This window comes from Polyodon spathula, unplaced genomic scaffold (genome assembly GCF_017654505.1).
Source record: "Polyodon spathula isolate WHYD16114869_AA unplaced genomic scaffold, ASM1765450v1 scaffolds_796, whole genome shotgun sequence".
In the NCBI taxonomy this organism is placed as follows: Eukaryota; Metazoa; Chordata; class Actinopteri; order Acipenseriformes; family Polyodontidae; genus Polyodon; species Polyodon spathula.
The window spans coordinates 218,179-232,500 of record NW_024472283.1 but is presented as its reverse complement, the minus strand read 5'-3'; the positions used below and the strand labels follow the sequence as shown (position 1 = coordinate 232,500).

Genomic DNA, 14,322 nt, shown 5'->3' with positions numbered 1-14,322 from the left:
TGTGTGTGTGTGTGTGTGTGTGTGTGTCTCTCTCTGTGGTGCGCAATGTCTCAGACAGTGCTGTGCAGTATCACAGTGCGCTTCTATAAACGCAGACTCACGTTCCGCAGCAGGTGCCCGGGTGAAGAGGCTCTGCACAGCCAACAGCAGGAGCAGCCAGCGCAGCATAGCGCCGTTCAAAGAGCGCTTTGCTTCTTCACAAGTGACTCGACCCTGCCGGGTAACCACTGCTATCATCTAGGAGCTACAGACTTCCTCTTTATAATGAAACACACACACACAAAAACAGGAGGCATAGTAAAGTGTAAAACTGGCCCATGGTCAGCACGGGAAGGAAGCGGTGTGTGTGTGTGTGTGTGTGTGTGTGTGTGTGTAGCACAACTTTGCACAAGGCAAAATGAAGCATTTGCGCAATTTTATTCCAAAGATACATTGTGAAAAGTGTTTATAAAAAACGTAACCCTATTATCTCTTTCTTTACCGATACTTATTGTAAAAACATTAAACTGAGGGAACACACGAAGTGTCCCCCCCCCCCTTTTTTTTTTTTTACAGCGGTTTGTAACCCGCTTCAGGTGATCGGGAGTCCTAATCTGGGGCGGCTTCACTGTATCAAACCCCGCGTCTCTCCAGGTGTGCCGTGCAGTGGCTGGAAACCTACAGTCTCCTGAAGCCAAGCTCCTAACTAAGCCACAGTGACAAATACAAACACAAATGTGTACAATATACACGAAACGTTGGGAAGTTGGCTCTTTTGAGCAAATATATACACGTTTCTTAAACTCGGTTATGAAACTGTGCGACTGCTTCTTTTTTGTTTGTTTTGTTTTGTTTTAAATTATATCTTACCTGCCCCTAGTCCAACGGTAACGTCAAACCACTGAAGACCCGACACCCTCCATATCGGGCACACTGACGCGCAATTCTGCGTTCCACAGTAATGGTATAAAATAAACTAGGTACGGACAGTAACGATTTAAACCGTCCATGGTTGGGTTTGAAACACGAAAACACTACGGGACCGAGTCCCGTTATCTACCGACAGATTTAAACACATTTCAGCTTCTTTCGTTGCCATGGCGATTAATTTGGAGTTAGCCACCTGGCTGATTCTCGTCAGTCATTAAACCCGGATTAACATTGCAAACGCCTTACAGTGTTTGTAATGAAAGGTTTGTTCTAAAACGTGCTGGCGTTATCTGAAAAGCTGCCTGCTTTTCAAAGACTCTGGTCATAATGTACTTACTGTAGAAGGTGATGTCTTGCATCACGGGAACACCTTTATCATCATGACACCATGTTAAGAATAACTTCATTATTTCAACCCTGAAGCTGGAGGTACACGAAGCCGCTCTGTGGCTTGTAGCTTGGAGACCCGGTTTCAGGCTGGGGGAGACTTGGGGCTTTATAGAGCCAGCCTCGGACTAGGTCTCCTGGAACCAGGTTTCAAGCCGCTGCGCACTGGAGAAGTGGGTCCGTGTTCCCTCAGCTAAACACCCGCCACAAACAGCAGACTTGAATTAATCAATCCTGATGAATGTGTACAAAAAAAAAAAAAACACGTTTATTAAGCTTAATGTCTTCAAATATATTATATATATATATATATATATATATATATATATATATATATATATATATATATATATATATATATATTATATATATATCATTAATACATTTTAATACATTGGGAGAGCAATTTAAAAAATTCAATTTGGATATTAAAAGCCATTTTTACCATCAGTGAAAAGATCCCCCTTTCGAGGGCTTTGAGTGTCAAATGATTGGTTTCCATAATGTTCTTATAATCTCACAAAAAAGGCATCTTCAGTTATATATGCGTGCGTGCGTGCGTGCGTGTGCCGAACCAGTACCTAACTGTATGGTTTAAACGTGCACAGCAGCATGTTAGACTAGTCTGCTGATTTCTTGAGTGAAACTATCTTTCCTATGAAAGGTCGTTCTTTCTCTCGTTTATTTCACTGCATAGCCTATAACATGGGGTTTGATCAGCGGCATGAGCGGAGCCTGGATGTGTCTGAGTTTCAGCTCGGAGAACTCCGCTTCCTCCAGCTCCTTCCAAGTGGCCCTGGTCAGCTCGCACCCGTCCCCGAAATAGTACCAGAGCGGCTGCAGGACGTGCTGGAAGGAATGCAGCCAGGTGGACGGGTCCGCAACGACGTGCTCCATGAAGAAGAACGCGCCTCCCTGCAAAGAGGGGACAGGGGAGAGGGAGAGAGAGAGAGGGGGGACACAAGGCGAGCTTGCACGGTCACTGTGTTAGGCTCTGACCGGTGGCTTTACAATCTTCTCCGTTCTTCGGGTGACGTTAAACCGAGGTCCTATTGTAAGTGACTCTGCAGCAGCAGCAGTAGTTGCTGATGCATTGCCCATCCGGTTCACCCAGACCAGGTTTTACTACGAGCTTGATTAGCCGCACTGTGCACAGGCAACAAGATCGAGTGCGCCCTTATTAAACTCCTAGTGAAACCTGGAATGGATCACATTGCTGCGCAACGGGAGTCTTATTTCCATCTCAGTAGCACGCAGACCACAGGTTGAAAACCACCGATCTAGAGCAGAGTTTCTCAGCATTATTATTTTTAAACCACTCGTAAAGCAACGTGATATCTCCCTGTACACAGTTTACACCCGATAAGGTTAACTGAGGCGTCGGCTGTTTTAATAGGCTTTGCGAAACTGCCAGGAGGCACAGTTCAGGAGGGGAACACATTCTTAACAGGGAGAGTTTAAACAACTACACTGCCCTACAAAAGCAGGTAACTCAAAGTTTTTACAGGACAGCGGCAGGCATCCAGACAGACAGCAATCTCATTTGCACAACCTCCAGGTCCTCAAGCCCAGACAGCAGTATCTGTGCTGTTGTGCAATGCTGTGTAACTCTGCAAACTAACATCCAAAGTCAAAACTGATGGGCTTCATTCCAACCAAGAAAAAAACAAACAAAAAAAAAACGAGTTTTCTGATAGTGTGGTGTGGCAACGTTAGGGGATAAAGACTTGAGAGTTTGTACTATCGTCAGCTGTTTCTGCCAGTATGGATTTATTGTAGTGAAGGCAGCGAATAAAATAGTAACCCGTTCAGTGCCACTGTCCATGAGGGCGTTTTAAATGGTCTCTTTAATGATACAGTACTCAACGTTATTGCGTTGAACGTTAAACAGCTGAGTTTGAATACATGGAATTACATAAACACAGTGTGTTCTCTTTTTTTCTATTATAGTCTGGTACTTAACTAGCGCCGGTCACTCTGTAACAGATTACAACGTTTTCAATACAATCTGAAATACTTATTTTAAAGCTGCATCCTGCTGTTGCTATAAAGCGCAAGTCCCGATGTATTTAAACGTTGCGCCCAATTCGCACAATATGTGCCTGACTTACTTGTTTACGCGTGTATTTAATCTGGAGTTGTCCGTATCACTTACCCGCTTCAAAACGCGGTTCGCTTCTTTGAGCACGGCCCTAGTGTTTCTCACAGAGCACAGGACCAGGGTGCAAACGACCACATCAACCGACCCGTCTGCTATCCCTTTTAAGCTCTCCCCGGGCGTCACCACGAACCTCTCCAACTGCAGGTGGCTGTTTTTGGCGAAGGCACTGTCCAGGTACCTCTCGAAATTGGGATTCGGATCCGTGCAGATAATTCTGCAGGACGCCGGGTAAAAGTCGAAATTTGCCCCGTTGCCGCATCCGATTTCCAGCAGGAGCAGACTGCCACCCGGGGAGGAAAACTGAGCCAGGTGGCTGAAAAGTTCCTTTTTGTGGGCTTGCATTTTGCGGTTGTAAGAGTCGGAGATTTTGAAAAGCAGGTACGGGAATATCTTCTTGTAATAGCCGTATATGCCGACGAGCTCCAGAAACTGGAGCGGCAAACTCAGGATTTGGAAAAAAAGGGTGAAAATAACAATAAACAGCCCCATGATTCAAATCCAGGGTCTCAATCTACGCAGCTGTCCTATCCCGTCTCCAAGGCAGTAACTCAAGAGAAAAAGAGCCTGGGGCTGTCCTTACTGATCGTAACCCGGAAGGTAAGTGAGCAAGGAAGTGCAGCCAGACTCGCTCATACCCACATGTCGCCAATAAGCGGAGCTGCTGAAACAAAAGCGCCTCAGAGACCGATCCGCAGCTCTGACCAAAAGCGCCTCAGAGACCGATCCGCAGCTCTGACCAAAAGCGCCTCAGAGACCGATCCGCAGCTCTGACCAAAAGCGCCTCAGAGACCGATCCGCAGCTCTGACCAAAAGCGCCTCAGAGACCGATCCGCAGCTCTGACCAAAAGCGCCTCAGAGACCGATCCGCAGCTCTGACCAAAAGCGCGCGTCAGAGACCGATCCGCAGCTCTGACCAAAAGCGCCTCAGAGACCGATCCGCAGCTCTGACCAAAAGCGCCTCAGAGACCGATCCGCAGCTCTGACCAAAAGCGCCTCAGAGACCGATCCGCAGCTCTGACCAAAAGCGCGTCAGAGACCGATCCGCAGCTCTGACCAAAAGCGCCTCAGAGACCGATCCGCAGCTCTGACCAAAAGCGCCTCAGAGACCGATCCGCAGCTCTGACCAAAAGCGCCTCAGAGACCGATCCGCAGCTCTGACCAAAAGTTTTGCATCACCCTGTAGAATGAACTAGTTTTGCTTCATAAAGTCGAATGAAGCCTCCTGAATAATGTTGCGTTAACATATTGAATTACGCACCATTATGAAGACTTGCACACAGTATACAGTCTATGTATATACAATGTATGTGGAAAGCGCTCAGTCATACGCACTGTAGAGAACTAGGGAAGCAGTGAGCTGCCGTGGCCACCCAGCTGCTGTTTACGATGGAGCCCCCGCAGGCGTGCCTGTGCAGTCTGGAGCGATAGCTGTAGAACTGGAGGCTGACTTGCCACGGCCAGGCGCCAGGGGGCGCATTCGTTCCGCCGACTATTCGAGAGCCGCCGGGTACGTCCATCAGAGGTCTCTCTCCACAGCTGACTGGGAAACAACGCGGCGACTGGTGACGTGGTCACGTTTCAGAGAGACTGCACCAGCTGCTGTCGGCGCACAATATAGAATAAATAAACTAAACACTTTGAATATTTCATGCGGATCAATATCGCTTGAAAGACGGTTTTTTTGCGCGTTACTCCCCCCCCCACCTCTATTTCTTCCCATCAGCATAAATTATTGTTTTATTATGATTTGTTTTTTATATTAGTTTGAGTGTAGCTTCATGAATTATTTTGTGGACAGTGGATAATGCAGTGGCGCGCTCGTTCTGACTAAAATATATAGATAGGAAATGCGTGTGCTTATTCACTAGATAGATAGATCGATAGATAGATAGATGCATGCTTTCTGATATTGCATTTCTTTTTCATTGATTAGCAGTCTTGAGCGGGTTAAGGCTGCTGTTATGTCATTGTAATAACGATGGACGCGGTGCAGTTCCCCCACGTGTCCACACGGGGGAGCCTGGTGCTGTATTGAGCCAGCCCAGCCTCTCCTCCGCTCCGCTGCATCAGCACAAGCTGCCTGCTTTGAATGAAATGGTACAGGCTGAATCTGGGGCGGGGCTTACATTCAGAATGCACCCCCCCCCACCTCCCCATTCATTCAGCCAGCATCTTCTGTAGCCCAAAGCCATGAGCCTTATTAAAAAACAAACAGGGACCCTTAATGCTCTGACCGTGTCTGTCCCTCCTGCTGCCTGCCTGTCCGTGCCTCTGTACTGACCTGCATTGACCATGACGCTTCTATACCATTCACCAGTGCTGTGAACTGCGGCAGCGCGGCGCATTTCTAAAGGTGCTGGAGTGGCTGCCAGCCTTATCTCTGTTGTGGAGCGAGTGTCCTTCAACTTTCCCCCAACTCAGGACTCATTCCCAGCTGGCAGCAGCAGCTCCCGTCACCCAGTCCAGGTTTTACTGTCAGCTTGAACAGCCCACAGTGTGTACAGGTAACAAGCCTAGATGTGTCTGATTAAACTCCTAGTGAAACCAGAAATGGATCAACCCTCTGTGCAACGGGAGTCTTATTAGCATCCTTGGTGAGAGAGAGAGAGAGACAGAGAGAGAGACAGAGAGAAACAAAGACAGACAGAGAGAGAGAGACAGAGAGTGTTTAGCAGGTGCTGGGTGTTACCCTCCCTCTCCCCCTCTGTTCCCAGAAGCTGCTGATTTACTGAAGGGTGTGTCTGAAGGTGCTGATTCAGACAGACCGCCTCTCCGCACCCCTCTCCTTTCTTAACCGCATTTATTTAAGTCAACTGTTTGATTACTCTGATTAGAAGTCCCTTTAGTTCCTATAAATCGACAAAATCCAGGGTGATTAGAAAGTGACTTCACCACATCAGAGCACCAAATATCATCGAGGCGGTGCATTTACTTTGCAATCACCCTGTGTTAAAATTCTCCCAGAGGCATTGATTTCATTGTCTAGAATCCGGTGCGATAATAATTAACAGCCCTGCTGCAGCTCAAAGGCACAGTTATAGATTAGCTTAATCCACAGTAATGCATAGCATCTGCACAGAAGATCAGGGATTGCTAATCAGCCCAGTCCTGCGGAATCGCAGTTTTGAGACGTTGGAGCGGATTTGCAAATCCAGAGCAGGATTATCCCTGTGAAAGACTGAGACTGAGGCGCCTGGCCAGTCCCACACAAAGCTAAATTAGACAAGGTGTCGCTGATTCTATTAGAGCTGGACTCGATCGCAGTTCACAGCCCCGCCTTGTAGAGCAATTCATTCAAACAGCCAGGACAGGACAGTGCTCTTCATGCAATACTGTACACGCATGATGGGGAGCTGGAAAGCGATCTTCTCTTAGAAATTCCACATGCTGCTTTTTTTTTTTTTACAGAAGAGGTTTGGGAGATTTTGTTATAGCACAGCGCTATATGGGATGTATTTTGTTTATTTTGACTTTATAAAGTTGAACTCTTTAAGGCACTAGAATTGTTTGATTCCTCCTTGTGATGCTCGAGTCGCTCTCTCGAATGGATTTTTAAGACACCGTTTGAACAGACGATCAGTTCCTTGTGTGTCTTCAGGGGTTTATTAAAGAGAGAGATGATCCATTTGTCTGTCTGTGCCCTGATCCATCTATCTGTCTGTCTGTGCCCTGATCTATCTGTCTGTCTGTGCCCTGATCCATCTGCCTGTCTGTCTGTCTGTGCCCTGATCCATCTGTCTGTCTGTGCCCTGATCCATCTGTCTGTCTGTCTGCCTGTGCCCTGATCCATCTGTCTGTCTGTCTGTCTGTGCCCTGATCCATCTGTCTGTCTGTCTGTCTGTGTCTGTCTGATTCATCTATCTGTCTGTCTGTCTGTCTGTCTGTCTGTCTGTGCCCTGATCCATCTGTCTGTCTGTCTGTGCCCTGATCCTTCTGTCTGTGACCTGATTCATCTATCTGTCTGTCTGTCTGTCTGTCTGTGCCCTGGTCCATCTGTCTGCAACTCTTACTTATTTCCATTTACTGTGTCTTGATAATTGAATTTCATATGATGAACACATTTAACTACAGCTGTGGACAAACGTGGTGTCACCTAGAATTTTAGGGTTGAGACATAATAATAATTTAATATAAAAACTATATAAACATAATATACAGCTTGCATTTAACATCAAGTAATCACTACAAAATGAGATCGAAAAAATCTACCGGAAGCCATAACAGTAGTACAGCATTTCATGTTAGATTTGGAAATGTCATTTTTTCGTTAAGCATCTGGTAAATTACAAAGTGGTGGCATGTAGTTCAAAGTGTTAATGTAACATTATTCAGCAGGGTTCATTCGACTGCAGCACACTTTCTTAATTCTATAGGGTGATGCAAAACTTTTCACCAGAGCTGTACAGTATGTCGTACTGTGATCTAGAGTGAGCAATCGATACATTCGCAATGCCGCTCAGAAGCACTTTGAATCACACTGTAGCTTTAACTCGCAGAGAGTCTATCCTAGGAAACAGAATCAATAATTCCTGTCCACAGACGTGCAAAACCAACGCACAGGGCTGTGTCACCACCCCGGCTTCTCCCAGCACAAGCAAGCGAGGCGCAACGTCAGACCCGAGTCAGAAAAACAAAGAATACATCAAACTAAATACATGCTCCTCCCCTGTTCCTCATTCTGCTATTGAGAATTTTAACAATATCCTTTTTGGAGCACCTTTACAGAATATATATATATATATATATATAAATTAAAAAGTTTCTATGATTCTTTTCTTACATACACACACATATATGCACACAAGTACTGTAAAAACCTTTGTTTCTAGGTATTTTTAGGGGGTCCTAAAAAGGGGGGAGCGACTTATACACCGGTGTGTCCTATGCACAGGTTTTTACGGTACAAACTGCTTTTTATCCAAGGAGAATCAGGACCCAGCAGGATACTCATCAATCACTAGAAATACTCAACCAAGAAGACAAGCCAGCGATAAACTGTAAACTCACTATTATATATATAGATGCACACACACACATGCAATACAGTAGGCGTCTTGGCTATCTTTTTGCTTTCCCCATCCCCTCATTGATGTATTCACCCATGAGCTGTGCTGACTCAGTCTCTAGTGCTGCAGCAGGGTAGCTGCACTGCAGGGCCTCCCTCGAATCAGAACAGCTCACATCTCCTGCACACAGGAAGAGGAGAAAAAAAAAGCGTGTGTGTGTGTGTGTGAGAGAGAGAGAGAGGCTGCAGAGGATCGATGACAGCGCTGGGAAAATACAACACACAGTGGTTGACAGGGCTTGTTTGCGTGTGCTGTGTGTGTGTGTGTGTGCGTGTGTACTATCTGCACAGCTTCTTTGCAGCATTACTTCCTTCGCGATTCATAAACACAGACACACACACACACAACAGCAAACAAAGTACCAATACTATCCACTCCTACTGGAGCCCAGCACAATGCAACCCCACCCAGCCCACACTCTGTCTCTGTCTCTCTCTCTCCCTCCTCTTGGAGAGAATTGATGCTCAACGCTTTCCCCAGTCAGCAAACCCCCACCACCCCACCCCCACCCAGCAGCCAGAGAAACAAAGTACTGCGGCGAGAAGGCTGAAGGAATCGAAACCTCACTGTTTGATGCACAGACAGGGAGGCAGGGGAGCAAGTTTAGAGGCTGGGCACTGAGAGGCAGGCAGGCTAGGGTGCAGTTCTCAGCTACAGTGCTGTACGCGTGACCTTGGTCAGGTCATTCATTCTAGAGAGCCGCGAAGGCACAGCACTGAGAGATCAATGACTTTGCTTCATGCAGCCTGTTCCTTCTTCTTGATGGTTGTGCTTTAAAGGGGGATGAGTGTGAGGAGATCCCAGCCTGGCTTGAATGGAAGGCAGGACTGCCTCACAGCTTTTAACAGCCGAGGAAATAACCACCCACTGCAGTGTGGGAGCAACTCGGGAGCAAGCGCTGTCCGAAGCAGTGCCAAAGAGCTGGATTTCTACATATAAACACAGGGAGGGAGAGGATTTTGAAACGCACAGGGACGGATTTTCAAAGTGCTCAGTCCAGTCTTTAATGAACTCTTATTGAAACCTGGTTCGGGGAGACCTAGTTTTGAGGCTCGCTCTATCAAACCCCGAGATTCCCCCGGTGTGCCGTGCAGCGACCTGAAAACTACAGTCTCCTGAAACCAAGTTCCAAGCCACAAATCGGCTTCGCGTTCCCTCAGCTTCAACAGCAACAGCGGACACAGCAAGGCTATTAGATGCCACAATCATTTATTGAGTGAGATTATATATATATATATATATATATATATATATATATATATATATATATATATATATATATCCTGAAAGAGTCTGACCATCTTCTGAAGCTGTAAAAGAAAACCACAAAAGCACACAAGCCTTACCTGATACAGTACAAAGGGTTACAGTTTATTCTCGTTTGGTTTATGTTAGTAATGTCGTTTTATCCAGTAGTTCTGAGTAAGATCATCGTCAGCCACCATGCATATTTTTTATTTTTTTAAAAATGTATTTTAAATTTTTTTTTAACTAATAAACTACTTGTTAGGTTCGCTAATGTTTTCATATACAGGTTACATCTGTTTGTGGCAGGAGAAAGAAAAAAACACAAATATTAAAAAATGGTAAAGAAATAAATAATAATAATAATAATAATAATAATAATATAATAATAATAATAATAATAATAATAATAATAAAACAGGGCTCAGTTTTTCCTCAAGCCTGTCGTTAGTTCCACATTCTGTATGAAATAAGTAGAGTGAACGTGTGACGAGACATGAACACATCTGGAGTCTGCAATGGCTTAGTCTTGCAGTGCCCCGATGTGGCGTGCGATTCCTTGCATAGGTCCAGAACAGAGCAGTATTGACCAGCGCGCTGCGCAGTCCACATGCACGCTTGCCTCTTGAAGCATTATCAGTCACGGGAGCCCATACTCGCTTTATTGTTTCTTTCTTTTAAATCTTTTGTTAATGACTGTCACAGGAAGACACTTGATTTTCAGTTAGCTTATATTTCATTCTTTCGGATTCCCATATAAACCACATTTAAATAAAAGAGAAAAGGGCATGAAAAAAAAAAAAAAAAAAAAAGCAGCTTTTCTTTTTGGGGTAAAAGCCAACTATAAAACAAAATCATTTCCATTTCCAAAATTTCACACCTTACAGAAGTCAGTCTTTGTGGAGACAGTTAGTACCCAACTCAGCTACCTTCATCTAGACTACCCCAATACCCCGACGCTCAACAGCACCCCCTCCTGGTATCACAACATCCAGCAGTGATGTCTCTGTATTTTTCCCCACAAAGTCCGGCAGCAGGATGCTAGAACAGAACCCCCAGATCTCTTACTCTCCACCAGCGAGTCGTCTTGTTTAATTGAAGAAAAAAATTAATTGAATAACATTACACACACACACGCTCGCACGCACACGCACACGCACACGCTAACAGGCAGTCTCTCTTTTTTTTTCGTCCCTGGATCCCCTCCTTGACATCAGGATTGTGTGTTTGCAGTCTGGTGCAGGATTAACATTCGAGAGCCAAACCCAACAACGGCTTCTAAAAAATGCAACCGAACCCTCAGAAAAAAGTCCTCATTTACTCAAGGGGGTTCTGACATCATCAAACATGCATGCAGCCACCTGTTAATGTATGGGAACAGCTGAAGATGTGTCATTCACATCCTTTACATACCGACCTGCCGGTGAGCATTTCAACTGTCGCTCAGTAATCAGTAGAAGCAACAGGCACTGGTGTGGGAAAATGTTGGACCGCTTTGTGCTTTAATTAGGCATCTTAAACAACTTCTTCAAAAGTCTCCTGCATTTTATGATTTGTGGCTATGTCTTTTTCTTACTTTAAATTAATTGCATGGGTGGCCTATTAAAGTCATCAATCAAATTAGACACTAATCACTAATTGGCCTATTTTGACAGTTTTCCAAAAGCTTCAGTTCAGGGGTTTGGTTTCGCAATGGGGTGCTGTAACACATTTGCACACTGCTGTAGGTGCTCCAGTCACAAAGGTCGAGGGCACCCCTCAATCACCACACTTCACAGCAAACCACATACCTTACCCATAACCCAACAATTTGGTCATAGACTGAGCTTAATGCACATTGCCTGTCTGTCTGTCTGCCTGCCTGCCTGTCTGTCTGTCTGCCTGCCTGCCTGCCTGTCTGCCTGCCTGTCTGTCTGCCTGTCTGTCTGCCTGCCTGTCTGTCTGTCTGCCTGTCTGTCTGTCTGTCTGCCTGCCTGTCTATCTGTCTGATTGTCCGTCTGTCTGTAGCCCTTTTTCTGTTGTTGCTTTGGGAAGGAGCAAAGTTGTTTTCTTTCATTAATAATAATAATAATAATAATAATAATAATAATAATAATAATAATAATAATAATAATATTTAAATAAAACACATGTAAAACGTCGTGACAAACGGTATCAAACAGAACGCCAGTTCCTTCTCATTTCATTTTGTATTTCATTTTTTGTATTTACTTTAAAAAAAAAAAATGCATGCAATAAATAAATAAATGCTATGTTCCATTATTTATAATCTCCTCTTTTAAAAAGCGTTTTGAGCTCTTCAGAAGTGAATGCAGTTCGTGCAGTTCACAGCACAGCCCCTTTCTGTACATATCTATGTGTTTGCTCTGCTGCTACACTTCGTATCCTAGCTGTAAGCAGGGATTCCTACAGGAACCCTTCTTTGTTCTGCTGTCACTCGGTGCATCGAGGTCCTCCGATGCAGCCTCGCGTCACCTGTTGAAAAACAGTAGGCGGGTTTGGCAACATAACTGCTAAATGCAGGTTACGAAAACAAGAAAATAATAAAGGCTCGCATCCGTTTAAAGCAGCTGTTTTATTACTTGATGATTCTAGAATATATTTAGCATTGCAACAAATAAAAAAAAGGAACATTCTGTAATTCCCTTTCGTATCTATCTATCTATCTATCTATCTATCTATCTATCTATGTGACACAATATCAAAACCAAATCCCTAGAGTTATTTTTGAGGAACAAGTGAGGAACAACCCCCCCCCAAACCAACAACTCGTCATCCTCTTCAAGAAATCTTCTAGAACGTTCTAGAACCACAGGTCCGGTTCTGGAATAACTCGTTGGATGGTCTGATCTCCGCTGGGTGCTGTGGTGGGGCTGGGGCACAGGGAGGGGGGGGCTGTGTCTGGATAAAAAATACTACCTGTTCCCGTCTTTGTTTTCTCTTTTTTATTATTTAAAACATGGTAATTAAATATTATATGTGGTTATAGAAGCAGTAAAAACATGCATCTGCAAAGTGCCGCTGCTCTGCTGCATAGCGGGTGAGTTATGAAAAAAGGCTTAGGGATAATAATAATAATAATAATAATAATAACAACAACTTAATAAATAAAAGGAAATAAATGATAAAAACAGCATCAACCCAGTGACACGACACAGCCCTCTTCTCTTCCTAGTGATCATATTCGAGCCCCAAACTCACCCATAAAGACCCCACACTCACTCACACTCACACACACTCACACACAGAGCATCCCTGTGACCAAAAACAAACAAAACCAAACCAAACCAAAACCCAAAAGCATGTGTTTCTACACTGTGATCTGGAGTAAATGAATATTGCAAGATACAAATGGTCGTCGATTGTAATCCCCAGTTTGGTGTAACAGGGTCACATTCCGGACACGCTGCCCCTGCCCCTCTCGCCTCCATGCAACCTAGCCATTCGTTCGTGGTGTTTCTTTTTTTTTTGTTTGTTTGTTTGTTTGAAAAACTCCCTTTTTTTCATAAAATTCAGAGCAGTAGACTATTATATTGTTTTTTTTTTTGTTTTGTTTTTTTTAATGTGAAACAATGACTGTCGAGTCAAATGCTATGAACATCACCGGCTGAACTGTACACCATCCTCTCTTTATTGTTTCTAGTAATGAGGCTTGAATGAAAAGATCTGTACAGCTGGGTAATGCTCTTTTGTGAAGGGCGTGGTATACATTTGGTTTATTCCCCCAATATTGTCTAACTTTTGTTTTTTTTTTTCTTCAAAGTGGTCTCGATTCCCAGTGGAAAGCTTCGAACCTGCACCCAAACCACTAACGTGGACAGGGTTGTCAGTGGACTATGATTCATCATGCATGATTCCTGATCACAGCATGCCGTCATGCAAGTCGTTTCTATGCAATTGAACGAGCACAATTAGTAGTAGTTTTTTTTTTGTTTTTTTTTATATTATATATAATTTTTTTTGGAAAAATCCGGGCCCAAGCAAGTCCTTAATCAGACTCACCTTGGGGCTAATTCACCCCCCCCCCCCACCCCCCCCACCCAAACACCCCGGTCAACCTTGTAAGCCCGTGTAAAAAACGTTTGTGTTTTGTTTTTGTTTTTTATGCAGGTGTAACAAAGAAACCATGAACAGGTGGCATGGGCTAAATGTTGTTGTTGTTGTTTTCTTTCTTTTTCAAATAAATGTAAAGATGCAAGTATATTCAATATGAACAAACAACCCCCCCGCCACCCCCCCCCCAATCGCTTTATATTGTTTTCTCATTTCGTTTTCTTGTGTTTCCTTCTTCCTTGATCAACAAATTGAGAAATCTGTCCGTCCGCGCAGAAAAGGTCCTGTATCTCCTCTCGCAGCCGCTAGTCTGCAGTCGCGTTCTCCTGCGCATTACGCACGGATTCCACTTGCCTGTCGTTTTGTTTATATATATTTTCCTGGGTCAGGAGGTTCCCAAAGAAGTCTGATGACAGGCAGCACAGGCCTCTTTCGCTCCCTTCAGTTTTGTTTATTTTGATGCAACGTGGTCACACAGTAAGCTCGATTACGTTTGGTTTT

General features: G+C 44.4%; 2 protein-coding genes across 4 annotated transcripts in view; both read right to left on the bottom strand.

The window, feature by feature from the left end:
• LOC121308872 overlaps window positions 1-1,528 on the bottom strand; it is a 6,326-nt gene extending 4,798 nt beyond the window's left edge. For all 3 annotated transcript variants that reach the window (XM_041241549.1, XM_041241550.1, XM_041241551.1), the window contains exon 1: window positions 102-1,528. In XM_041241549.1, coding sequence (XP_041097483.1) covers window positions 102-237 — 136 coding nt within the window. In that variant the 5' untranslated portion in view covers window positions 238-1,528. The remainder of the gene's footprint in view (window positions 1-101) is intronic.
• Window positions 1,529-1,669: 141 nt separating this feature from the next.
• On the bottom strand, window positions 1,670-4,067 carry LOC121308895 (methyltransferase-like protein 7A). Its single transcript, XM_041241618.1, has 2 exons — window positions 3,452-4,067; window positions 1,670-2,211 (listed from the first exon to the last, which is right to left on the bottom strand). Exons 1-2 carry the CDS (start codon window positions 3,944-3,946, stop codon window positions 1,978-1,980), a joined length of 729 nt encoding a protein of 242 aa, XP_041097552.1. The 5' UTR covers window positions 3,947-4,067; the 3' UTR covers window positions 1,670-1,977.
• Window positions 4,068-14,322: the final 10,255 nt, after the last annotated feature.